The sequence below is a fragment of the Leptinotarsa decemlineata genome, unplaced genomic scaffold (genome assembly GCF_025532065.1).
Source record: "Leptinotarsa decemlineata unplaced genomic scaffold, Ldec_3_MD MMD2_P_RNA_scaffold_12, whole genome shotgun sequence".
NCBI classification, from domain to species: domain Eukaryota; kingdom Metazoa; phylum Arthropoda; class Insecta; order Coleoptera; family Chrysomelidae; genus Leptinotarsa; species Leptinotarsa decemlineata.
Genome location: NW_027412526.1, coordinates 12,025,045 through 12,051,062, shown reverse-complemented (window position 1 = coordinate 12,051,062; position 26,018 = coordinate 12,025,045). Strand labels below are relative to the sequence as shown.

At 37.4% G+C, this 26,018-nt stretch overlaps 1 protein-coding gene across 8 annotated transcripts in view; it reads left to right on the top strand.

Annotated features, from left to right (window-relative positions):
* The window catches only part of Msp300 (Muscle-specific protein 300 kDa), a 409,159-nt gene that overhangs the window by 356,203 nt on the left and 26,938 nt on the right, over window positions 1-26,018 (top strand). For all 8 annotated transcript variants that reach the window (XM_074174300.1, XM_074174298.1, XM_074174299.1 and 5 more), the window contains one exon: window positions 135-10,559. In XM_074174300.1, coding sequence (XP_074030401.1) covers window positions 135-10,559 — 10,425 coding nt within the window. The remainder of the gene's footprint in view (window positions 1-134; window positions 10,560-26,018) is intronic.

Sequence of the window (26,018 nt, the reverse complement as noted above, 5' to 3'; positions counted from 1 at the left end):
TCTGTTGACTTTGCTAGCTATTTATTCTTGCTGTCACTTGTGAACTTTTCCACGCGGCGCCTGACTGCAAACCTCAGTTAATTTTAGATCAGTAATTGCGTAATTTGAATAATGACGAATATTTTCTATTTCAGGACGCACAACAAATACAAATAAGAAAACAACAAGAACTCTCTGAATACCAAATTCTTTTGACCGAAATAGAAGCGTGGCTTGAAACCGTTAAGACAACCATCTCAACTTACAAGTTGACGGACGAAACGTCGATAGAAAACCACATTCGACACTGCGAAACACTCAACAAGGAATTATCGGAGAAAGAGAAAAAATTGAAGGATCTGTCAAGAATCTGTCGGGAGTTCGAAAAATACCCAGACTTGCATGGTTTGGTGATTGCCCTACTTGAACAACTCAGGATACTCACGGAAATATTTGAAGAACAGAAAACTATCATCACTACAAGGATATCTGTCTGTAATAAACAGTTGGAGGAAATACGCACCAAGCCTCCTACTCCAGATTTATCCCTGGAGAATACCCTGGATTCAACTTCTATGCCCATAGAAGAAATTCCTGTCCACGCCGACGTCAAGCACGTGACTCAAGATTTCCTTGCGAGAGAAGCAGTGGCTAAAGCGAGCGCCACCATCGAAACGCAAACCGGTAGAAGTTTGAGCTCCCCCGTGGAAGAACCAGTCACTAAAGACTTCACAGTTACTTATAATGAACCTGTAGACGCGCAAATTCAAACACAAATGTCGCAGCCTTCGAGTGAGGCTGAGCAAGCTCAGCATAAACAAACCATAACCATATCCAAACGCACTAGTGGAGGACAAGAAACCATCCATATCGCAACCAAACCAATGATACCCGACCCACAACCTGTCGTTGAAGAACCAGACGACGTGTTGGTCGAGGCTAACTACAGAAAGCGACCTGAATCAGAAACCGGGCTAACGGAGCTCAACATAACAAATGTGGGCAGTAACCAACCTTTTGAGACGGTATTCGTCGAACCAGATGAAACTACTACTGAAGTTATAGTCGACGCCGACGGCACTAAGAGAATAATCGTCAAGAAGCTGCATAGAACTGTGGTGAGGCATCAACAGTCCTCCCAGCAGCAGCAATTCTCCACCCTAAGCACTCTAACGGAGGGAGATGTTCCTATCAGTCAATCTTTCTCCCAAATAACCCTGGAAGGACAGCAGAGCGCCACTACCGTCGCTAAGGGTGACGGCAGTCGAGCAACTCTAACAAGCCACCAATACGGAGGAAAAGTTATTTCGGGAGCACCAGGAGGAGAAATCGATGTTCATGAATATCAAACCGAACCAGAAACTCACTTTTCCGTCGTTGGGCCCACGTTGAAGCCTGAAGAAGTCGAGGTGCAGGGCATCAAGCTACACGAAGGCGATATCACTTTCATAAACGACGAAAACAATCAGTTGATCCCTGCGGGCCAATCCCATATCGAGGGCAATGCTATACACACCTCTAGCTCCAGCGTACGCGCAGTCGTCCAACAAGTCACGAGGAGGATCATAAGAAAGACTCGAAGGATAATACGCAGAACGGTTATAATTGACGGCAAAGAACACGTTACAGAGGAAGTCGTTGAAGAACCGGAAGAAGTTGAAGTAACAGAGGAAGGAATACCTAGGGTGAGCATCAATGTGACCAGGACTGAAAACGGAAAAGTAGTAACGGAACAGCAGTTCGGGGAGGAACCGATAACAGTACATCCAGACATCTCAGTTACTCAAAAAGTAACATCTGTCGTGCTAGATTCTGACGGAAGACCCGTTGAGAAAGTCCCGGAAACTATCAAGATAGTTACCCAGCCAGAAGAGAGGTATGTTGTAGCACTCCAACCTGAAATTGCACCCCAAGTCACAGAACCTGTTGAGGTAGTTAGCGAAGGAAGTAAAAAGTCTTCCGGAAGTATTATAGCCGATTTCATTAACAACGAGAAGCTTGCTATTAGTCTTATTGAGAGTAGTGAAGTTGCTGAAGCACCTAGAGTTGATGCTGCACACCCAGATGTTATAATGGAAGGTGAAATCGCCCAAGATAACGGCTTGAAAGAATCGATAAAACAAATGATTTCTGTTGAAATAGGTGCACCCCATCCTACTGAAGTCGATGTCAAACGTACCGAAACACCATCCACTAAAGAGGTACCTGCATCGGAATCTACAGAGCGTCCAGTAATAAAATTTACTTCTGATTCTGCTGTTACGGTTTCGGAAATCGACATAGAATCTCCACAACGCTCAGTAGATTCCACCACTTTCACAATTGAAAAGCACTCATTAGTAGCGGAACCGCACTTACCTGAAACAAAAATTGATATACAACCCACCGAAGCTGTTATAGAAACATTATTTTCAAGAGTAGATGAAGCTGAAACTGTCAAAGATGATTCAGGATCAGAAATTAAAAAGATAACAGAAACAAAAATTTCTTCTGTTCAGCCTGTTATCGGAGATTCGCAAGAAACGTCGAAAAAACCCAAGGAACTCGAGCATCAAGAAACACCAACTGAAGACGTTAGTAAAACTGTTCTGACACAGACATCTACTGTTACTAAAACTCCAGTAACGGAAATTGGAAAATCTGTTATAACACAAACATCATTCACTACAGAGAGTCCAACTAAAGAAAATGAAGAACTGAAGACTGTAGTGACACAGACGTCTTTCGTTACCAGCAGTTCATCTCCAAACATCGAAGAAAGAGAAACGGTAGTAGCTGTCGACGAAAAAACATCACGAATTGAAAACATTTTATCTTCACAAGTGGAAAAAACTTCAGGAAAAGAAATGTCAACCATTACGGGGGTCGAGAATGAAAAACCTGAAGTTACACAGGCCGTTACTAAAACTCCAGAAACTGAAGAAATCGCAAATAGTATTGAAGAACTTTTGGAAGCAGAAAATGTGGATGGGAAAATGGTAATGGTTCAAACATCTGCCACTAGAGAACCTTCTCTACCAGTAACTGAAGAAGAGCAAATTGTAGTAACACAGACAACGCCATTACCTGAAATCAAAAAAGAAATCATTGAGGTGACACAGACAATCGTTGATAATATTCCTGCTGGAGAAACCACTGTTGAAACAATAAAACCGTTAGCACCCGTAGTTAAACATACCATCATCAGCAAAACTCCAGAATTTGAAGAAACCGTGGTGACGGAAACATTCAAAACTGAACAGCCTTCTTCACCAGAAGTTGGGAAAGAAACAACTGAGTCTGTGATAGTACAGGCTACCATAACAGGAACTCTAGGAGTTGAAGAAACTCCACTAGTTACATCTGTCAATGAAAAGCCTACACGAAAAACTCCCGAAACTGCTGTGAATGAAAAACCTCCAGTAGATAATGCTGAAGAAATAATTGTGGTACCACAAACCGTTACCTCAAAAACTCCCGATATTGAAAAAAGTGCCAAACCAAGAATACCTGGAACTGGAAAATCTGAAATCGCTGAAAAACCATCGTCAGTAGATATTGGGAAAGAAGAAATCATTGTCCCACCGACCATCATCAGAAAAACTCCAGAAACTGACGAAATTAAGAGAGAGGAAACTGTGATAGAGACATCTATTGTTAAACAAATTTCTCTTCCTGAAGCGAAACAAACAATGATGAATATTGAAAAAGTTGGTGTCGAGGGTATAAATGCCAATGTTATAAAAGAAAAAATTCCCTCTTTGCTTTCACTAACGCATGACTTCATTTCGTCAGAAAAAAGACACTCTCCAGGATTCATACGAGAAACACAAACTGATACCGACTCTGCTGTAACACAAAAGGAAGACGACTCGGAAACTACAGAGGTCTCTGAACTACCCAAATCACAAACACTTCCTGAAGTTAAACATGAAGAAATATCTGATCCAAATGAAGAAATGAAAATTGAGGTTGAGAAAAAAGTTCCCTCTCCAGAAGTGGCTCCAATGCAGATTACGGAAGATACAAGGAATAGTATTTCACAGACTCAAGTAGTATCTGAATCGAAACTAACCTTAGAACCAATTCAGATGAGTAGTGAAACTGTACAAAAAGTAGATGAACCAAATCTTGAATCAAAGGAAATCACAACACACACTACTATCTCAACACCTGTTTCTAAAGTCACAAAAATTATTGAATCAGAAGTTGCGAAAACACCGTCATTCAAAGAAATGACAATTCAAGAAACAGAACTAGTAACTTCAGTGACATCCCTTCCTTCTGGAAACGTGGAAATGTTTTTGTCAATCGAAGAGCAACGACCTCATATTACTATTTTATCGCAATCTTCAAAGAAAGTATATTCAGAGCCTGAAAAGGTTGCGACGCAATTCAATATGACAGATTTTCTGGAAAGTGAGAGAAAAGCTACTAGTCCATTTTCGAAAACTATTGATGACTTTGGAACTGAAATAGAAACAGTGGAAAAGGCGAAGGAAACTTTTGAGGAAAAACTCGAAGAGCAATCTCCGGATGAAAGTATCAAATCAAAAGAACCATCTCCAATTCAAATCCCTGAATCTATAGTTGATGATGAAAAAATAGTTCAGTCCTCTCCAAAAGAAGAAATCGTTTCCACGGAAATTCTGAAGCCCAGAGATGCTGGTCAAGAAGTAAACATAGTTCTGTCACTGGAAGAAAAGTATGATGATGCTACAATCGCCACTCCTAAATTATCTGTAGCAATGAAAATCGAGGAAGATATAGATCATGTCGCTCCCGCTGAAATTCTGCGAAAAGATATCCATGTCCAGCTACCAACAATAATGTCTGAGAAAATTGAAACCACAACAGTCACTGTTTCTTCACTTGAACCCAAACTCTCGGTAGACCATAAAGAAACAAAAACTCCAAGTGATATCGATCACGGAGGCCGTGGAAGTAAGAAAAAGAAAAAGCATAAAGAACTGAAATCTCCAACCCCAGTATTGAAAGAAACACAAGAAGAAATAGTCAAAGAAAATCTCGATGCCTCGGCAGTAGAAGAGAAATTAGCATTAAAGGTAGATGTTGTGGAACAAAAACCAGACAAACCTGAAGATCCGGTAATAGATAAAATGCCAGAGGACAACGTTAATAGTGAAAAAAAGACTCCAGAAAAACAAGAAGATTCTATAGTTGAGGAAGAGTCGGACAAAGAGAATATGGTAGATGGAAAACCGGAATCCATGATAACATCACTGGCTGAGTCAACTGACATATCGGTTCCTGAAGATTCCTTGCGATCCGAAACTCCAAAACCTACGGTGGTTATATTTGAATCTGTTACAGAGTCTGAGGAGGATATTTCTCAAGGCAAAGATACTGGTTATGAAGCGGATAAAACGACAGTTGATGAAAGCTTAGCCGATGAAGATGATGCGGAGAAGAAAAAGCGTCGCAAAAAGAAAAGGAGGCAAAAAGTCAAAGTGAAAGAATCTGAGGAATCCAACGTGCCTAAGTCTGCGTATGAATCATCACCTGTCGGACATTCTGTTCCCCTAACAGACGAAGAAGTGCCGAAACGAATGGAAGATAAGCCGGAAGAGACTAAAAAATCGAAAAAACGAAAGAATAAAGGCAAACGGAAGCAATCTGAGAGCGAGTTAGAATCTGAGAACACAATTTTCGAAGCGCGGGATGAAGAAATTGTTTCCCCCAATGAGTCCTATCATACGATTTCTACTCCCTCGGAGCTTGGCACTGTTAAAATAATCGAAGAATGTTCTCTGAACAGACCTTACAGTGAATCACCTCGAAATTTAACGTCGGAAATTGTCACAACTGTCCCGGTGTTGGAAGCTATTGTCACCCAAGAAACAATTTCACAAACTTCTCCTTTGAAGGAAGTCACTTCACAATTTTTGGAACAGGAAGTACGTTGCATTGAAAAATCGCCAGAACCTATTCCTGAAATTTCAAAAGAACAAGTTTCGGTTCAGACTTCTCCTGAGATACCAAAGGAAACTGCTGAAATATCTATGCAAACGATTGAAGAACCTAAACCTATCGAAGTCACTAAACCAGAAATTCAAGAGAGCTCGACCCAAATTGAAATTTCCACAACTGAAATAGTTACTCAGACCACACCTGTAGCCAAATCTCCTGAAGATAAAATCTTCAGAGATACCATCGAAACTTCTATCCAAACGGTTTCACCAATCCGAACTGAACTGACGGAGGAATATGCACAAACTGCCACACCAGAAGTGGTTGAGTTGTCAAGAATAGACTCGGCCATGCAAACGAAAGTAGAGAGCCACGAAGAGTATGCTCAAACAAAATCACCTGAGAAGATCGTTACGTCTGAAATAGCATCACAAATACAACCAGATTTGACAGAGTGCGCTCTGCAAACTTCGCCTGAACCTTCAGCTCCTCCGTTAGAAGAATTTGAGGAATTCACAAGATTAATTGAACCGATGAAGAAGGTAGAAACTGCTGAAATAGTAACACAAACCAGTCCTGTTGTCATCACAGGCGTTGGCGATTTATATACACCAAGTCCCACTCCATCTCCAAGTGTATCTGAACAATATGAAATACACGTTGAAGCTTTAGTAACGGTTCCACCTGATGGATCAGAGTCCATGAGTGAAAAGATTGACTCGGAGCCTCTTGAAATTTCCAAAGAAGTTCGTGAGTCACAAATTCTTGTACGATCAGAATCAGAAACTCCAGTAGTCACAGCAGAGTGGAAAACTGACACAGAATCTGACGGGTCTCCTGAAGAATTCGACGTGCAAGTGTCTGTTGGAGGAGTTACAGTCGATAAACATTCCTTCGTTACTAGTTTCATCGATTCAGAGAGGAACGATGACATTCCTGCCAAATCGAAAAGGAAACGTCACAAGAAATCCAAAAATGTGACCAAGGATTCTGAACCAAGAATCGAGAAAAATCTGTTGGCGGAATTCCAAAGGCAAAATACCGTACAGGATACTCTGGATCCGAAAGATTTGTATTCTGATGTTGCCAGGAGGTCCAGGTCATCTTCTCCTATTCGACAAGGTGAAACTATCAATGAAAGTCATAAAAAAGTACCAAACGTAGCAGATAGAACACAATTAGATGATCAAAGTACATCCATCGGTTCACCTAGAAAAACAGATGAAACGACAGTTGAAGAGAAGCTTCCACAGAAATCTATACTAACAGAAAGAATAAAAGTTACTGCTGGAGTTCCAGTGAAAGATATAACAGAAGTCAAAACTGTTATTACAGAACAACGTATCGCAAAGAAAGCAGAAGATAAAGTAGATGAAGATGCAATATCAAAAGTACCGGAAAATCACCAAACTGAGGTTGTATCGAAAGTACTAACAGATTTGGACAGAGATAAAATCAAAAAAATAACTGAAACCAAAAAACCTAAAGAATTTGATCTGGAAGAACAAACAACAACTGTAAATATTTCTATAACAGTTCCTCCGGAATCTGAAACCACCAGTCCAGAATTGATGATAATTTCCAAAGATATCCTAACCACCAGAGGAGAATCCACTGAACCTGAAACTTTCACTGTAGACTCCATTTTGACTGAGGCCAAACTGACAAACCCGGACTTAGTTCCGAAATCCCACGTCGAAGAAGCGTTATTGGTAAAATCTGGTGTAACTCGTGAACCGAACAGAATCGTGCCAACAGTGGAGTTTTTGGAAACAGAAAAAATCCAATCGGAGCTGGATGATCGCAAAACTGTAGTCATCTCTGACAAACCTATGGAAACACCTTTACAAGCTTCAGAACAAACTCCAAAGATTCACACTCAAAGTCAGCCGGAAGAACGAAAACCGAAACAAGGTGCGACAAAACCAAAAACCAAGGGTAGACACGTTTCTTCTGTCACTATTGAAGAAGTAGAGTCTCCAACTATCATTCCCGATACCCCTCTGACACCTGCATCAGATGCTGGACCTCTTTCGCCACCTGATTACTCTACTACCGTTTGGAAAGAACCCTCGCACAAAGATGTAACGCAAACGTTTATCCATGCCGAATCACAAAACCCAGTAGCTCTCAAAGAAGTGAATATAAAATGGAATCAGACGCTTGCACTGGAAAGGTTCAAGAACCTACAAAACGCTAAAAAGACAACGCATCTGAGTGATGTACTATACTTAGCAACGTTGAACGAAATAATTACTGACGAAACAGTCGAACAGCGTAACTACAACATCCAAGAAAATCTTGTCGTTTTGCAGAATGCAGTCGAAAAGAGGGACGTGGTTGTAATCCAACAGACCATCATCACCACAGTCGAAACTATCACCACCTGGTTAGAAACCATTGAATACAGGATATACGTCAACAGACAACAAACGTCCGAAGGTCCTTCCAGAGAAAGGGTACAAGAGTTCAACGATCTCCGACAAGAAATTGCTAATATCGAAACTAAAGTGGAACAGCTGCAGACCGTGATGAGTCAAACTGATAACATCTACAACGAAGACGACAGGCAACGCATGAAGAGCTACATCGACTCTTTGCAACAACAAGTCAGAGTAATCGAAGAAGTTACTCAAGAAAATGAACAACTAGCAGCAGGAGATCTGAGAAGATGGAACGAATTCATTAACGGAGTGACTAATGTCAGTGGATTGGTGAGGGAACTGAAGAGGCAACTCAGCGAATTGAAAGACTCAGATGCATCTCCTCAAACAAAATTGAGTGAGCTGGATCAACTAGAAATCTGTAACAGAGGACACATGATGAAGGTAGCGAATCTAGTAGCATCCGCTAAGAGCCTGATGCGAGATTTCCCGACGAAAGAAATACCTAGAGACGTTTACGTCAGCAATGAGTTGACCAAACAGATTGAGCAGCAGATCGCTATAGAAAGGGAGAAGGCTTACCAATTCCTGTCTCTCGCCGATGACTACGAACAAACTCTGAAAGAATTTAGTCAGATAATACTAATTGCGGAAGCTCTTGTTGAAAGCCCTATTACTGTTCGCAACCTAGAGCATCTAGAAGATGAAATGCAGAACCACCGGAAATTTTTTGTGAATCTTAGTCATTGTCGAGCAATTTTAGAGTCCCTAGAGGAAAATCTAGATTCTGAAACGAGAGCTATTCACACCCAGCTACATCAAAACCTATATGAAAGAGCTAAAGTTATTTTGGATAAATCAACCGGTCGATTCCAGCTAATGTCTTTAGCAGCCTCTAGATGGACGGTCCTAGAACAAAGCACTAGGGAAGAAATGCGCTGGTTACAAGTAGCCCAACAGAGAGTGCCTGACCTTAACAATGTCACTTCTTCAGACTATGATAGATTCATAGATCTTTTCAACTCCCTTGCAGCCGACATAGATTATCACCATGCCAAACTGAGTCATCTCAACTGCGTGGCTGAGAAATTGCAAGAGCTCGTGTACTGTTCCGGGCTAGAGCAAGCCTATGCAGAATCTTTAGAAATTATCCAGAAGCTTGAGGACGACGTTCAGCACAACCTTGAACGTTTATTAGCATTCAGAGATACTTGGATGGCTTACAATATGCTGAGCGATAGAGTGGAATGTTGGCTCAAGGGCGCAGAAATGCAGTTGACGAAAATAGAAGTACCGTCCGGTCCCAGAGGACATCTAAGGCAATTCTGGGAACTCAAAGCACAACATGAGGTCCATAATATCGTCAGAATGAACGCATCGAATGCTCTGGAGAAATCCCTACAAATCGTACCTGTAAGCGACGAAATGTTCCAGCGCAGGAGCAACTCTGAACTGAATACACAGTGGCAAGAGGTGTCAAAGAGAATCAGCGACATCGAAGGTTCTATCTTAGACACGATATCTGCCACTGATGTCCCTGTCAACGAAAAACTCGCTTTCTTGGAACAGGAACTTCAGGACCTCAACACAGACGTGCGCGACTTGAAGGGAATCATAAAAACCGAGGAGGAACTGAACTTGTACGTGGAACGATTACAGATAATGTCCACTAGACTCGAGACGATTCAGAACGAGCTGAGCAGACTAGGTTTGCTGTCCGCGAATGAATCCGACAAGGTCGGTTCTCTCTTGGCACTGTCGAAGCAACTGGAAATCATTATCGTGGAAGAACTAGAAGGCGGAATCCTGGTAAAAGAACGTCTGCAGGCCATCCAAAAAGGCCTCGATCGAGTACGCAGGAAGCACTCGGATCTAAACAAAGATCTCGACCAATGCGAAAGCGCTGAGAAACTAGGAAGCGACTCCATTGAACGAGCTGTGCATGAGTGCTGCGAGGTGGGAGAAGAACTGGTAACCCTTTGGCAAGACCTGATGAGCATCCGCCAGATGCTCCACACGCTTCCCATGAGGTTGAAGGTCACCGTTTCTCCTGTGACCATCGAAAAGGACATCTCCAAACTGCAAGACGATCACACTGCTCTGGAGAAGAAATGCGGTCAAATTCTGGCGTTGCTCAGGAGCCGCTTGGCTTTGTGGCAGAGATTCGAACGTCAGTTGGAGATGGTGCAGCAGAGCGTCCAAGAAGCGGATTTCATGGTGGAGTTACTGACCGTTCAAGGGAAGGTAGATTACGAGAGGTTGAGAAAGGCAACAGAGAGGTTAGAGGTGAGTACGTATTATATTTACTGTTTTATTAGTATTGGAAGGGTTGTCACTATGGTTTGATCTTGAAGTTGCACAACGTAAAATAATTTTGAATATCTTCAACAAAGGCTTGGATAGGAATTCAGTTGAAATCTGGGAGGAAAAATAGAAGCATTTTATATGTGATGTTCAAGATGTTAATGATGCATTCGAAAGCATGCTCTTTCTCGATAAAACTCCCGTTCTTATATCCTTTTTTTCATTTTACCAGTTGTGAAAGAAGATCGGCGAGATTTTAGGTGTACATACTCATGTATGTATGTTATTCACTATGGAAAATAAAGTTTTTGAAGATCGAATCTTCAGGTGTAGTTTGTGAAATTATTGATTAATCTTGTAGACTATTTAGCCAATATTCCGAATATACATTTCGCGTTTGCTCTTTTTTCTTCCAATATTCAGGCTGTATTAGTTGAGAATTGTAAGTAAAACAAGATTTTGAAGTTAGGGTTATTATTGAAAGAACCAGTTTAACTAAGCTCGATTGATTCACAACGAGGTAACTGAGTGCAATGATTGTTATTGACCACCGCTCAAAAATGTTTGAGCGATTCTAGTTGTGAATATTAACGTAACCAGAATGTAAGCTGACTAACGGTTTTTATGAATTAACTCAAAATAATGACATTTTTTCGAACACTTCAACATAAACTTACTATTTCAATTATAAATTCGGTAGGTTAGGTATGGTTAGGTTAGGTCTAAAGTGAGTGGGTCAATTCGACCCTTCAGCTCAACCTGCAAGGGTTTATTATGGCTCACACCTATTCACACTCGACCAAATAAACCCAGCTTCTTAACGAAGCTGATTAGTTTGTATGGTGAGTGGTCTTTCAGATCAGATGGTAAGAGAACGGCTCTGCCGAACTCTAAAAACCTGATTTGGTCCCCTGCGGGGCAAGCACAAAGTATATGCTCTGCTGTTTCATCATTTTCCAAACAGAGGCGACACACACTGTCTTCCGATAGTCCGAGTCTCTGCATACTATGAATAAAATGACAGTGACCTGTAAGAAGGCATGTTAGACATCGTAGTTCATCCCTACTGTAGTTCAACAACTGTTTGGTATAGAAGGGTGAGTAAACGCACTGGAGTGAGCCAATCCTGGAAGATTCTGCCAGAAGTTCATAAATCTTCTTGCCAGGTGATCAATGTTTGTTTGGCAAAGCCTAAAGCGATGGCAATGAGAGGTTCTGGTCCGATGAAGCTGCTTGCAGCACCCTCCTTTGCAAGGGAATCAGCAGCTTCATTGCCTTCCAGGCCAGTATAAATTCAGTAAGTGCGATTTCTTGCAATTCGGCCATTTGTGTGGCAAAACTAAATGGTTTCCGCAGTATTATTACAACTTTTTGAGCTACCGGTTCAATTGCAATGAGCTCATTTCGAAATCTTCATCATTGTATATAGTAATAACTCCATTATTATTAATGCAATGAAAAAAATTCCTAATCAAAGTCACTTCAGACAAGACGAAGCACAATGAATTTTTTTAAATACCTTCAGAATGAAGCAAGGATCATCCGAAGTTTATTCTTCAGAATGAAAATATAAAAGACAATTACCTCCTTAAAAAAATTAGAATTGTATTCAAACATATCATTCATCGGTATATTACATGTCGAAATGAAAGCTGGATGTTATGAACGAATCGTAGTGCTTTCTCATTCCTGAAAAATCAAACGTTCTTTTCACACATAATTCACAAATTGTGGAAATCTACTCCTACAAACTACAATGTATATGCAATTGTTAAAACTAGTATCCCCTTAATGAACCAAGTTGTAACAAAGCTGCAACATTTGTATCCAAAGTTTTGATAGTGAAACCTTGTAAAAACCACTTAATTAAGTCATAACTTTGTGTATTCATATTCTCCTATTTATTTTTTCGTATTTTGTCGTCTGGACTATTTTTGGATTCAAGTGGGTCTGAAATAATTTCAGCCGGAGCTTGTATATATATATATATATACCTCAGATTTAATAATAATCGACTTAAGATCTTTTCATCGCCTCGGAAGTGTGTTCTGTCAAGAATTCAAGTACCTATTAGATTGAAATAATAGGCACGTTTTTGAGATCGACGGTTTTTGTATGAGAATATATTTTTATTATAAAAAAGTTCAGATCTTATACCTTTTACTTAAATTAAGTTTGTCTTGTGAATCTAAGGTTTTCTATCGTGAAGCAGCTTTCTCCTTCTTTAAAAAACATTGTGAACTGTGGTTTATAACAAAAAATACTGGATGGTTGGCAATTTCAAAAGTATATTTTTAGAACTTGGTTTTGATTTCCATTTTTTTTAGAAAAGTAAATGTATGCCACACACATAATTTTACTTCGTTTTTGTTTCGTTTCTGAAAGTGTTTTCCAAGTTTGCAATGTTCAAATTCAGCAATCAGAACATCAAGCAAAATCATTATAGATGTACTCACTAGATGAACAATGTCCATTTAGAGACAACTGAACAAAAAAAGCTGTATAACAAATACCTTGGCTACAAACAGTGCAACAAAGAGATAAAGGTTAGTGATAATTTGAATTCACTTTGTGATGATGATTGTTTGAGATTATTGTGAAATTTCCATACTCATCTCTAATGATTTGCCAATAATCGAGAAAGAATTATTATTTACTCACCTGGAAAAATCTCAACGTCAAACATCATTAATGGAGATGGTAATATCAGACATTTGACTATACAGGGTGTCAATTTGTCTAGAATAATATGACAAACATCAAACAAAGAACCTTACAGACCAATACAGGGCACTGGATTCTTGGAATGGGTTGTCTTGAAAATATTAGGAAAAATATGATAATGTTTTCTAAAATTTGGAAGAAATAGAGAAGTCAGCCGGCTCCCAAAAAGTAAAAAATGGAATAAAAAGTTTCTATTGTGGACAAAATTTAATTCCAATCATGGCATCGACAAAAGACTCCATTCATGAATATCGAAGATAAGCGAGGCTCTCCAATACGGACCGTTGTAAAACCAAGCTCAGACATCGATCGCCGAACAAAATTCGTCGTCTGTCTTTCACTGTAAAACATCTAGTAGAAACTAGAGCAAAAAAACGAAGCATTCATGATTACAACACCAAACATCGTTGTTTCGACCTGGCGTAGATACAATCAGTCATGGTGTATACTTTGTGTAGGCTTTCACGGCCGGTGTCTTAACAAATTGTTCGATGTTTCCGGGTTCATACGCCCTGGTCTACAAGTTTTTGTAGACGTTTCGTAAACATCACGGCCGGTGTCTTAACAAATTGTTCGATGTTTCCAGGTTTATACGCCCTGGTCTACAGGTTTTTGTAGACGTTTCGTCTGCTAATGCCACGAATATAAAAGATAAACGGGGCACACCAGGGCGGTCCGTTGCAAAGCTCAGCTTCAACATCGGTCCTCCAACAAGACTGGTTCTCTGTATGTTCTTGTGATATACTGTTTGGAACCTTTGGTGTAGTAATGAATATTACTGGAGTTTTTTCCCAACACCAAATCGTTATTTTTACACCTCGACATGTGTTTCGATCACCAAGTGATCATCTTCAAGAGGAAGATAAAACTAATAACTACTCAAAACTAAAGCTACTTATACTAATCAGGTACATCATACAGGTAGGTAATCAGTAATACCACCCATACAAGTGTACCACCCTAAATTAATTTTACAATTGGCCTTTCTAATATTTACACTATGTCCTTATGTATGTTTAAATGTTACAGCTATATATAGAACAATTTTCAGCTATATAAAATTAGTTTCACAATATTGCCTATCTAAATATATTTACAATGTGTCTTTTTGTAGTAATCAGTAAACCCAACAATATTATTTCAACAAGCTATATAGTATGCTATTTGGTATTGGTCCGTTGTCGTTATTCATAATATTATTATGTTTACTTATTTCCACACTCTCATAGGCATCTTGTTGCCTGTTGTTATTAACTTGTCTAACTAATCTTAAAGAACTGAAGTCTATGGAATGGTTTTGTTGCAAAATATGATGGGCGACTGCTGATTTTTCAAATCTTCCATGTTTTGAGTGTGCTATGTGTTCCTTATATCTCACTTTAATAAATATTTTTGTCTGTCCATAATATTTTGCATCGCAGTCCTTACATTCAATTTCGTAAATTCCAGACTTTTCCGAATTCTCGACTTTGTCTTTTGGACTTCCCAAAAGGTTCTGCAGTGTATGACTTGTTTTAAAAATCACCTTCATACCTAGTTCCTTGAAAATCTTTCCAAAGTTCTTCGTATATTGGTGGTATGGAACTGAGATGTATTTATCTTGGTTTTTGTCCTTTCTGAATGAACGAAATCTCGACTTTTTCGAATAACAACAGGCAACTAGATGCCTATGAGAGTGTGGAAATAAGTAAACATAATAATATTATGAATAACGACAACGGACCAATACCAAATAGCATACTATATAACTTGTTGAAATAATATTGTTGGGTTTACTGATTACTACAAAAAGACACATTGCAAATATATTGCAATGTAAAATTAATTTAGGGTGGTACACTTGTATGGGTGGTATTACTGTATGATGTACCTGTATGATGTACCTGATTAGTATAAGTAGCTTTAGTTTTGAGTAGTTATTAGTTTTATCTTCCTCTTGAAGATGATCACTTGGTGATCGAAACACGTATCGAGGTGTAAAAATAACGATTTGGTGTTGGGAAAAAACTCCAGTAATATTTATCTCTGTATGTTACTGCAAAGTATCTAGTCGGAACCAGAGTTCAGAAACAAAGCATTCATGGTCAAATACCAGACCAGCGATAGATCCCATCATTGATGCTAGGTTGGACCACAAGTGCATTGCTGAACTGTCCTCAAAGGACAACTTTGAGAAACTGCAATCCTCTGAAATTTCCACTGCGAAGTAACTAGTTAAGATCAGTACTCGAAAACAAAGCATTCCTGATCCAACACCAAACAACATTGTTTCCATCTGCCATAGGTCTTGGCAGTGATGCCAGCTACCACGAATGTTAACTGCCCTTGAAGAAGTCTAGGTATGAGTAAGGGCACCTAGCACCACTAATAACACCTATGGTAGGTCGGAATAGCGTGGTCTGGTATTGGATTACGAATGGATCTCTACCTCAACATGCTTTGGCATGCAGAAACTGAAACTGGTGCAAATGGTAATTTACTTTCACAAACAGAACGGTGCTCTACCTCATTTCCAATATACTTACGTTGGTTCAACAAAAAATCCAAAAGACAAATCGGAAACAGGGGAGCGATTGGAATACTTCCGAAATCACCGGATATACCTCTCTTAGACTTCTGTCTATAATGCTATTATAAATATGTTGTTCATAAAAAACCTCAGTATGCTGAAGTGAAAAAAATTTGAACCAATATGTTCGGTAAAGAACTATGATTAATTCATGCGGTACTTGGTATTTGACCAATTTTGTAGTTTTCATTTATCAATATGAATTTGAAGGATTTCGGAAATGGACTTTATTGAAGTTTAGAACATTTGACCATGACCATGTTTGTTTAGAAATTGTCCTGTTCATAGATGTTTGACAAAGACTGCGAAACGTACTATTGCCAGGTCTAGGTTTATTTGGTAAGCGACCTCCAGTAGAATAATAAACGTCTTGATATCAATCCCGTATAATCTTTTGATGTATTTGTTTTGGAAAAGCATCGTCAAAGGTCGTTCGATTCTTCATCGTGGGAATTTCCATCGCGCTCTTTGGAGCAAAGATGACCTGCCTCAATGCCTTTTAACAAAAGAAAACAATAAACTGAACAGCCACAACAACTTCTTTTCGTAAATTCGGAATGACATTGGAATAATCGTCGAAAAAGCAGCGATAAGGAACGCTAATGATAAATCAGTAAATCACGTTCAGTTGTTTGCGGGAACTGGTGCGGATCGCTTCGCGATTGTTTCGTTGAGATTCCGCGGAAGTTTGATTCATTGGAAATAATTAAACGGTTGTTAGTTGATTTTTCGAATGTGACCGGAAGTTTGACAGACTGTTTACTGATTGTCAAAGTTTCGGTGGTTGGTGCATAAATTTTATATGGTTCGACTTCGAAGCATGGGTTTTCCAAAATAGAATGATTTCGTTGAAGTTATCAACTATTTTAACGTCGAATTTTCTGATCTAAATGAGGTTGGTGTTGTCTATTGTCTGAGCTCTTTCCGATCTTTTTACTTTGAAATCAGTTTTTATCTTTATAATAAAATTATAATATTTCAATCGGCATCTCAAATAGCACTTTGGTATGTGGATAAAAATGAAAATTCCGCGTAATCAATTCACAATGTAAAACTCTGTTTGAAAAGATATAGAAAGGCAAATATTGAAGAATCAATATAAATAAATTCGAATTTAAGACACTTTAAAACGAATCAAAATATTTTTTTTTGGTAGAGAAAAATCTTGGAATGAAAATTTAAAAAACTCTAAATGTAGAATGGTTCGTTTTCTGATTGATCTATTTTATTTCATCAGACAGTCATATTTCAAAAATTCGCCAATCCAAATGAAACCAGGCCAATCCAGTATCTGCATCATAACCGATTCTGTTACACCTGTGTTAACTTACTTATATATTGGACGCAATATAGTTTCACTATCAAATTCTTCGAAATACATGAGGATAGTGTTGCCTACTTTTCAAGCTATTTATGTTTCATATATGTGACTCAATTTGAAATTCTTTGTTTTGCATTATGATCTTAATAATTTATCTATCACGAACACACCTTGATGTATCTATTAAAAACCATACGATGGTGTCTAGTAGATACACAATTCTGGGATTGCTCCAATCCATCTATTATTCTTTTTTGAATTTCTCTTATGAAATACTACGTCATCAAAAAAGATGTTACCAGAATCAGTATAGATAGAAGACAGCTAATCACTAGAAATCTACCTTGTGGCACTCCTCAACTCTTTTACTGCAATTTATGGCGTAATGTACATATCTACATCTCAAAATCGAAAAATAACTCTTAAATGCTAGTATTTAAACTTTGAGACAAAAGATCGGGGTAGTTTCTTCCCCTTTCATTTCTGTCGTGTCACATCAAAAATTGTTGTGCGGTATCTTTTTCTTTCTGAATATAACTCTAGCATAATCCATGTTGAAGCCGCATAAATCATGTTAGCTAGGTATTGCAGAATATAAAGTCTGCCGTGTTGGTCGGTGGTTCAAGCCCTAGTCTGAACGATCGATTTTCACTTGCTATCGTCCAACCCGTGTTAGGAATCACACGTTAAAAGGTAAGACCTCGTTAATCCTTAGCTCGCACAAGTTTCGGCTTCTGAGGGTTGTCGTTCGTAGGGTTGCGACAGCTGGTTACCGGAAAAATAGATTTTAAACAGATTATAAATTATCGTAAAACGTACACACCAAATATATAGGCGTAGTTCCCTACACTTTACTCAAAATACGAATCATTCGTGAGCAAACAAGTAGTTTCAACTCATGCATTTTCATTTACAACCAAAGATCGCAAGATTCATCTCTTATTCACCAAAGAAATTCATGACATTGTGACTAGAGTGTCTCTCCTCGGAAACATCTGTTGTTGAAAGTTTCGAGTTAACGTGGGACTACAAAAACAATTCCTATCAAAACATGCAGAGCAAAGGGAATCAAGTTACTGATATTGGTATAGGAAAACAACGGAAGCAGTTATCCTGGCATTAAAAGGAACCAATTTTCTTTTTCCTGATCAAAAGCCATCAAATGATACTAGCGTACATGCTAAGACTACTGAATGAGTACTCAAAAAGATGCATCCATCACCGCATGGAGTTGAACAGCTTCTAGATCAGATGAGTCGTTTTCGAGATTACTTTCCTCTAACATAAAAAAATTAGACCTGAAGAAACTAACGACTAAAGTCTACCAGGCGCCTAAGGAAATGGTATGTCAGGTGGATTAGGTTCTATATAAAAAACCTCGATGGTTCAAGTAGAGTTAGGCTGAAGTTTTCGACTTCTCACAACATGGCACCTACCTTTCAAAGAATCATATCAATCATTAACTTTTATGTACCGAGAAAATGGTATGAACTTCATGTTTTCACCATTTCCTCAGCAACAAAAGAACTATTCTATTGTTATCATTCAGACTCCGTCCCTATCATATGATATCTTCTATACCACAATGTCAACGGAAATGTTATGAATCGGATGTGACAGTCGACAATATTCTTATTTCGATTTCCTGATAAAGGATCACATTTTCAATTCATGAAATTTCGATTTACAGCTTCAGTACTGAATTAACTCCTGAATAAAAATTTTCACATATTGAAATTTCCAACAATCGGAAGATTCAAATATCTTATATGTACCTACTTTTCTTTTTGAATAATCTTCATACAGTATCCATAAATCATTATTTCATCTGCTAAATGACCATGTTTTAAATTCCTAGAACAAGTCACTTTTTTAATTTGATTCACTGTTTGTGAAAATATTAATTGAACATACAGAGGGACCTATCTTAGAATAATGACGTTATGATTCTTTGAATGAAACATTACATTCATTTTTAATTTTTTACGTTATCTGTCATTGGACAAAATCGCTTCGAGCTTTGCTAAACAAACACTGAATAACTGGACTGCAAAAAAATCTTCTATCAGGACTGATCCATTTGAAGTATGTTACCAAATAATTGGTAATAGCAGTACTGACCTACATTGTGCAACAGGCTTATTTGCCTACTTACAGGTCAATGTCACATCTGTCATATGAAGACAGATGCGACAGACTGCATGGACTGTTGGAAGACAGTTCATGCAGTCTATATTTGGAAGATATAAAACAGCAGACCACATACTTTCCGGTTTACAGATTTTAGCAGAGTTTTACTCTTGCCATCTAACCTGACAGATCACTCACCGAAAAGCTAACCGGTCTCGTTTTGGACAAATTTGGATAAGTGTGAGCCTTTTTTTCCGTTCGTTTTTCATTTGATTTTGAAAACTGCTACAAACGTAATAGTTCTGTTCTGCATCGTTGAAATTTTACAAAGAACCGATTATCAGTGCTGACAATCTGTATGCTCGCTTATGATTCGTCAAAAATGCACGATGTCTGTCGAGCCCGTGAATGATGAATTGAAGTATATTTCTAACGCAGTGCTATCTTTGAACTCTATATTGTTTTTTTTGGAAGATTTTTCAGGTAAAAAAAAGGTAAAAATGATTCTACGTTTTCAAATAATTCCTTGGAATGCAACCACAAGTTTCCGAATCTAAACGATACGGAAATTTTGCACTATGCAAGCAAGGGTTGGAAACTTAATTATTTGGTATCCTTGAAAATTCATAAACATCCTTCTAGAAAAGCACTGCAGTAACGTTAGTTGTAAATACAAAAACATGAGAAAACAAAAACAAGAGAAAATATAATTCTCATTTTTCATAACGACAAATGTGTTGAAATAGTCAACATTTAACTTCTAATCAATTGTCAGTTTGATAAAATACTTCAGCTTGATCAAAATAAAACTTTGACATAATAAAAAAACACGCACGTTCAAATTAATGAAAATCACTGGTACTTTAGCATTGAAAAGCACACCAACAGAGAATGTAGTTTTCGGATAATTAAATGTGAAGGGTAGTAGTTAACAGCCTCTTATAATCAAACAGTAGTAAAAGTTCTCAGTATGAAACATAATATAATATCCAGTCATTTTATTCTCTGATGAAAGAGACCGACACTTATTTACACCTTGTCTGTTGCCCAGAACTTGTTCTGTTGCAAATTCATCTAATATGAAAATTTGTTTTGTGTTGTTTCAGCTTTTTTAATGTGCTTGTAACCATAAATTTCTTTTACTTTCCTAGGGGGGCTAATCGTTGCTCTAGGAAGGGGTAAGCCCACCCTAGACCCCCCTTGTACCGCCAATGGTATCCGATCAGTAGAGTTGTTCTATAAGTATAATAGCGCAAAAATCCACAATTCTTTTGAAGCTTCTTTTTTGGGGCTTCAATTACTTGACTTCAGACAGTTCAACTGTGATAAAATTTCAGTAGAGTCATGTTCTATCACCTGTTTTTGAGCAATAGTACAGTAACTATAAAAGAATAAATAACTATCGAAAAAATATTATCAAGAACTCATAAATCGATAAGGCTAATTTATATCACACTCAAAATTAAAATGGTGAAACTGTTTCTGAATTGAATAAATTGTTATATCAATTCAAATATATTTTTATTCTATCCACATGTACAAAGTAGACTGAGAGAAAAATAATCACTGATTTGTTTTTGAAATATTTGCACATCTACCAATTCTTGATTCATACTTGAGCGGAATAAATGAAATGTGTGCACAGTCTATTTTTAATTACACTTTTTTTTACTTTTCCTCCGTATTTGATCCTCCTCAGTCGGCATGGGGAATCGACTTCCTGGGATAAATCAATTTCACAGTTATAAAGTCGATTTTTTTCATTGAGAACAAATCGCAGTTTAAAGTCCACGCTGTACAATGCGAGACTTATCTAGGGATTTTGATATCGGAAAATAAATTTTGTTCAACGAATTGAAATCTGGAGTATATGATGGACCGAGTAATGGAACAAAATAATAGAAATATCAATTTCATCCTAACGTTTTAATTGATGAAAATCCTTCCTAGTTGAGAAGGATTGGCGTCATTTCCCATTCATCTCATGATACGAATGTTTTAAATGTTTTCACCCGTTTGGATGCTTTGTAAAAACAAGAACATATCACTTATTCCACATCCAATCAACGAGCATATCGTATTAAAAACTCACAAGGGACAACTTCACATTCATTATTTAGTTCCTCTGTGTGGAAGTTCCTATATTTATTTATCCATTGTCAATTCTACAATCAACACTGAACGTGTTACCGATTTTTCTTCAAGGTTTCGCAATAAACAACCCCATTAATTTTTCTGACGTACAATTGAAAAACAAGTCTGCCACCAGAACTGATTAATAGGAGTTGAAGACTAGTTTAGTTGTCAAAACTTTGAACAATTGAATGAAGTCGACAGTTTCGGAGATGATTCCTTCCTACACTAAAGCCATATTTCACTGTAGAACAAACTATAGAGTGACATTCATATTTACTGTTTGATGAGTGTGAATATATCTTTGGTGGGATTTACGAAGCAGATACACTAAATTTTGTTTACTCTGTGCATGATGTAATTGTTAATTTTAATTTAGTTCGTGTTCAACTGATAAGGCATGTCTGGCTTATGGTGAAACTCAATTAGCTCTTACGAAAACATACAAATATTACCCTTGTATAAATATTTTCAAATCGGTTCAAATTGGAACAAAAAGAGCGAAACTTTTCTATTTCAGTAATAATTTTCCTTGACAATGGAATGTATTAAAAAATTATGTTTTAAAACACACATTTTGCAAATTCTGAAACGGGGTTATGCAAAATGATATATTCCAACAGAGCATTTCTGAATAAAAAAGGAAAATTATACTCTGCGATACTTTAGTTCTTTTACATGCCAACTACGCAGACGTGGTGCATGGTCCGGGAATTTTGAAAAGTGACAGTTTTAGAACTCGAAAACTCCAGAATCCATATGCATTAGGTTCATTACGCGTTCTGGGATGTGGGTTGGTTGAATATGGAATCCAGACGAACATTTCATATATATATATATATATATATATATATATATATATATATATATATATAAGCCTTTTCGAATATTACAAAATGTAGAAAACAGAAGCAACGGATGATTTCCTTTAGTTCGAATAATACCAGAAGGATTACATTGAAACACATTGTATGAAGTAGTGAATTTCAAATCATCACAGTCATCAGACACTTGATGATAACATTTCAAATCGGCGGTCACATAAATGTTCACAGAAGCCCACGCCTGCAGTGTGTTAATTTTAATGATTGCATATTCAATCAACAGTGTCATTAGCCTCGTCGCTATCGTATTTATAATTATAAACTTCAATTCAGGATAAACATATAATCGAAAGGTTGCAACTTTTTCAAAATCATTTCACAATAAGTTCAAGTGTTGTTGACAATCATTTTGTTAAAGAAATAAGCAATCAAGACTCTTTTTTGTTTGGAAAATTCAGCTATATTATTTTATATATCACAATAAATATAGTTTTCTGGTACATAAATAATATTTCAATTCAATTTTTTGTGGACGATTTCTGTAACCCACATATAGTTCTTCTTACATATTTTCCGTTCAATAATTAATTCAATTTATTATGTTTTCCTAAAGCATTTTGAACAAATAAACGATGAGAAATTAATTTTGTTGGATTAACAAAAGTTTACTTAACCTTCTTCATCTGATCCTTAAAGAGGCCTAAGTCTTGAACAGAGACACCACTCTACATAAACAAAATAGAATAATAAACTCAATGCATTCGGACTTCATCCGTTACGGACCGAAACAAATAAGAGATTTATCAAAAATTTCACGTTACGATATTTATCTATACTGGAAACTGTAGACGAATTCTAATCATTTTAAAACTATTTGTTTTAGATTAATAACTTCTTTCAAAGGACTGAAAACTAAGCCACCATAACCAAGTCTCATAAAGATGAAAGGCTTCTTCCCAACAGCGATAAAACTGACAGCCATGAAATGAGCATCAACATGTTATTATTCTTGAATCATACGTGAATCTCAGAGACTATTTATGCATCATTCTCACAATTTCAATCATCAAATTGATCCGACGGACTCATATATTCATGTAAATCGTGACTAAATATTGAAAATTTGCATAAATGCTTCTACAGAAATCCACTTGTTTAATTCAATAATATGATTATGACAGTGACTATACCCCAACTCTACTGGGATGACTCAAATGAATATGTGGATCAAAAAAATCACAGATACAAGAGACTGAAATGAAAGACGAATTGCCGTACTTCAAAGATTCACATATAAAGAAATCTGAAGATCATAATCGAAATTTATAACTATAATGAGATATTTTTAATTTCATAGAAAATATGAAAAGAATACGCGACGTACTGGTGATACATCCAGCCGCGTGAAGTAGGTCGGGTGCTGGATCTGATGTACCCAGATCAATACCCAACAATTAAATCCTATTGTTGAAAAATACGAGTTTAGTCATTTACGTACTTTGTTCAGACGCTGTATGTTTGAAAGATAAGGTGAATTTTCATTTTTCTCAAAAAAATATTCATTCATTTATCAATTTTTATTTTGTCTCCTTCAGAGTAGTCTCCCTCAGATATAATACACTTGTGCAAGCGTTTTGGGTCTCTTCAATGTTGAAAACAGAAAAAAGTCGCAGGGGGGCAATTCTGGTGGCTGATGCATAATTACAGTTTTTTTTTTTTGGTCAAAAAATACGAACGAGCTATGACGAGTGAGCGGGTACATTACCGTGATGCAAAAGCCATGAATTGTTTTTCCACAATATCAGACGTTTTCTTCGTGTTGACTGTACGTCCATGTGGCAAGAACTCTTAATGCAGTACGCCACGGTAATCAAAGGAAACCGTGAGCAGAACCATGACATTTGATTGAACTTGGCGTTTTTTCTGTCTTAGCTCTCCTGGTCTCTTCCATTTGAACTATTGGGCTTTAGTTTTGAGGTCATAACCATATACCCATCATTCGTCACCACTTAAGACCCTTTTAAGCAAATCTAGATTGCCGCTGTTGACGTCTTTCAACAATTCATGGACAATATTTCGGGAATTTTAGAACTAAACCTGTACGTCGTCTTGATTTCAATCAGGTTGGAGCCTGGCTCCCTTACCCTTTGAACTGATGTTTGCCAGAAGGACAAACGGGTCATGACTGATGGTGAGTGTTGATGGTATGGCGGCATGAATGTCCTCAGACATCAGTACCGCCCTTCACGGTGTACCCCTACCTGGCTGGGGTGGGTTGAATGAAAAAGTTGTTCATCTTTCAACGGAAGATATAGGGGGCTCATTCGACAGAGTATCGGGGCCTTCTATATCGGCAGGGATCGTCTACAGTATAATTCATAGCTTCCCTGACTATTTAGAACGAATTTCGCTGCCACACGTTTTATACCCAAAATTTATGAAAAAAATGCATGGCCTGAGGCAACCGATCGGCCAACATCCTCGGCAACTTCCCTAATAGTGATTCTCCATAACATTTTCTTCACTTTCTCAACATTTTCATCGGTTGCTTATGTGCTACGGCGTCTATGGCGAGCGTCTTCATTCACATTTTCTCAGCCTTCTGTGAAAGGATTATACCACTTGTAAACATTTTTCTGATTCAAGAGTACGATCACCGTATGCCACTGTCCACATTTCAAGTGTTTTTGTTCACTCATTCAAATTTTTACACGAAATTTGATCCCAATTCTTTGATACATTCTGACTTTTATGCCTCTCACTAATAAACTGAAAATGCTAACAGCTGAAACTATAAACATTTGTTTGAAACGACTGTACCAAGATAAAAAAAATCGTTTATCGAATGTACATAGCAAAATTTGAGCATTCACCTTATTTTTTAATATCATTTAGATGCTCAATCAACGAACTTTTTTTTGATGACAGATCAGTGGAATCTAAAAATAACACTAAATTTCTAGGAGTGTTCATTGACCAGAATTTAAAATTTGTGGATCATATCAAACAACTCACTAGAAAACTATCCTCTGGCTATTATGCGGTTAGAGTGATTTATAAAATATTGGGGTTCAGCACTGGAAAGATGGCGTACTTTGCACTCATAGATTCTCACTTACCGCTACAGAATACCGTTTTGGAGATCATGAAGTCCAACTTTATTCAAAAGTCTACTAATTTTATAGAAAAGGGCAATAAGGTTAAACCAAGAGACTCCTGTAGAACCTTCTTCAAAAAACATAATATTCTAACGGTAACTGCATTATCTATACTGGAATCTGTGTGTTTAATAAATAAGCATATATTAAATTTTGCTCCATATTCTTCCCATTATAACACCCGAAACAGCAGACACACTCTGAAACTCACTGTGCCAACTGAAAACATAACCAGAGACTCCATATTTTACAACGCTGGAAAAATGTACAATCATTTGCCTACGTACATAAGATCTGCCAATATAAATTTCCAATTCAGGAAAGTAATCAAACAATTTCTATCTGATAGACCCTATTATACTTTGGATGAATATTTTAACGATAGCTTTCAACTGACTAACTCATATTTTTTATCTTTATTTATTAATAAGTTGTTACTTTTTATGTCTACTCTTTTATAAACTTGAGTTTTAATCTTTTATATATACATATTTTTGAGAAAGAAAGTTTTTGGCTTCCTACTACTCCATCTTGATACAAAAAAAGATAAGGGAAGATTCCCTTATCACTCCTAAAAATATA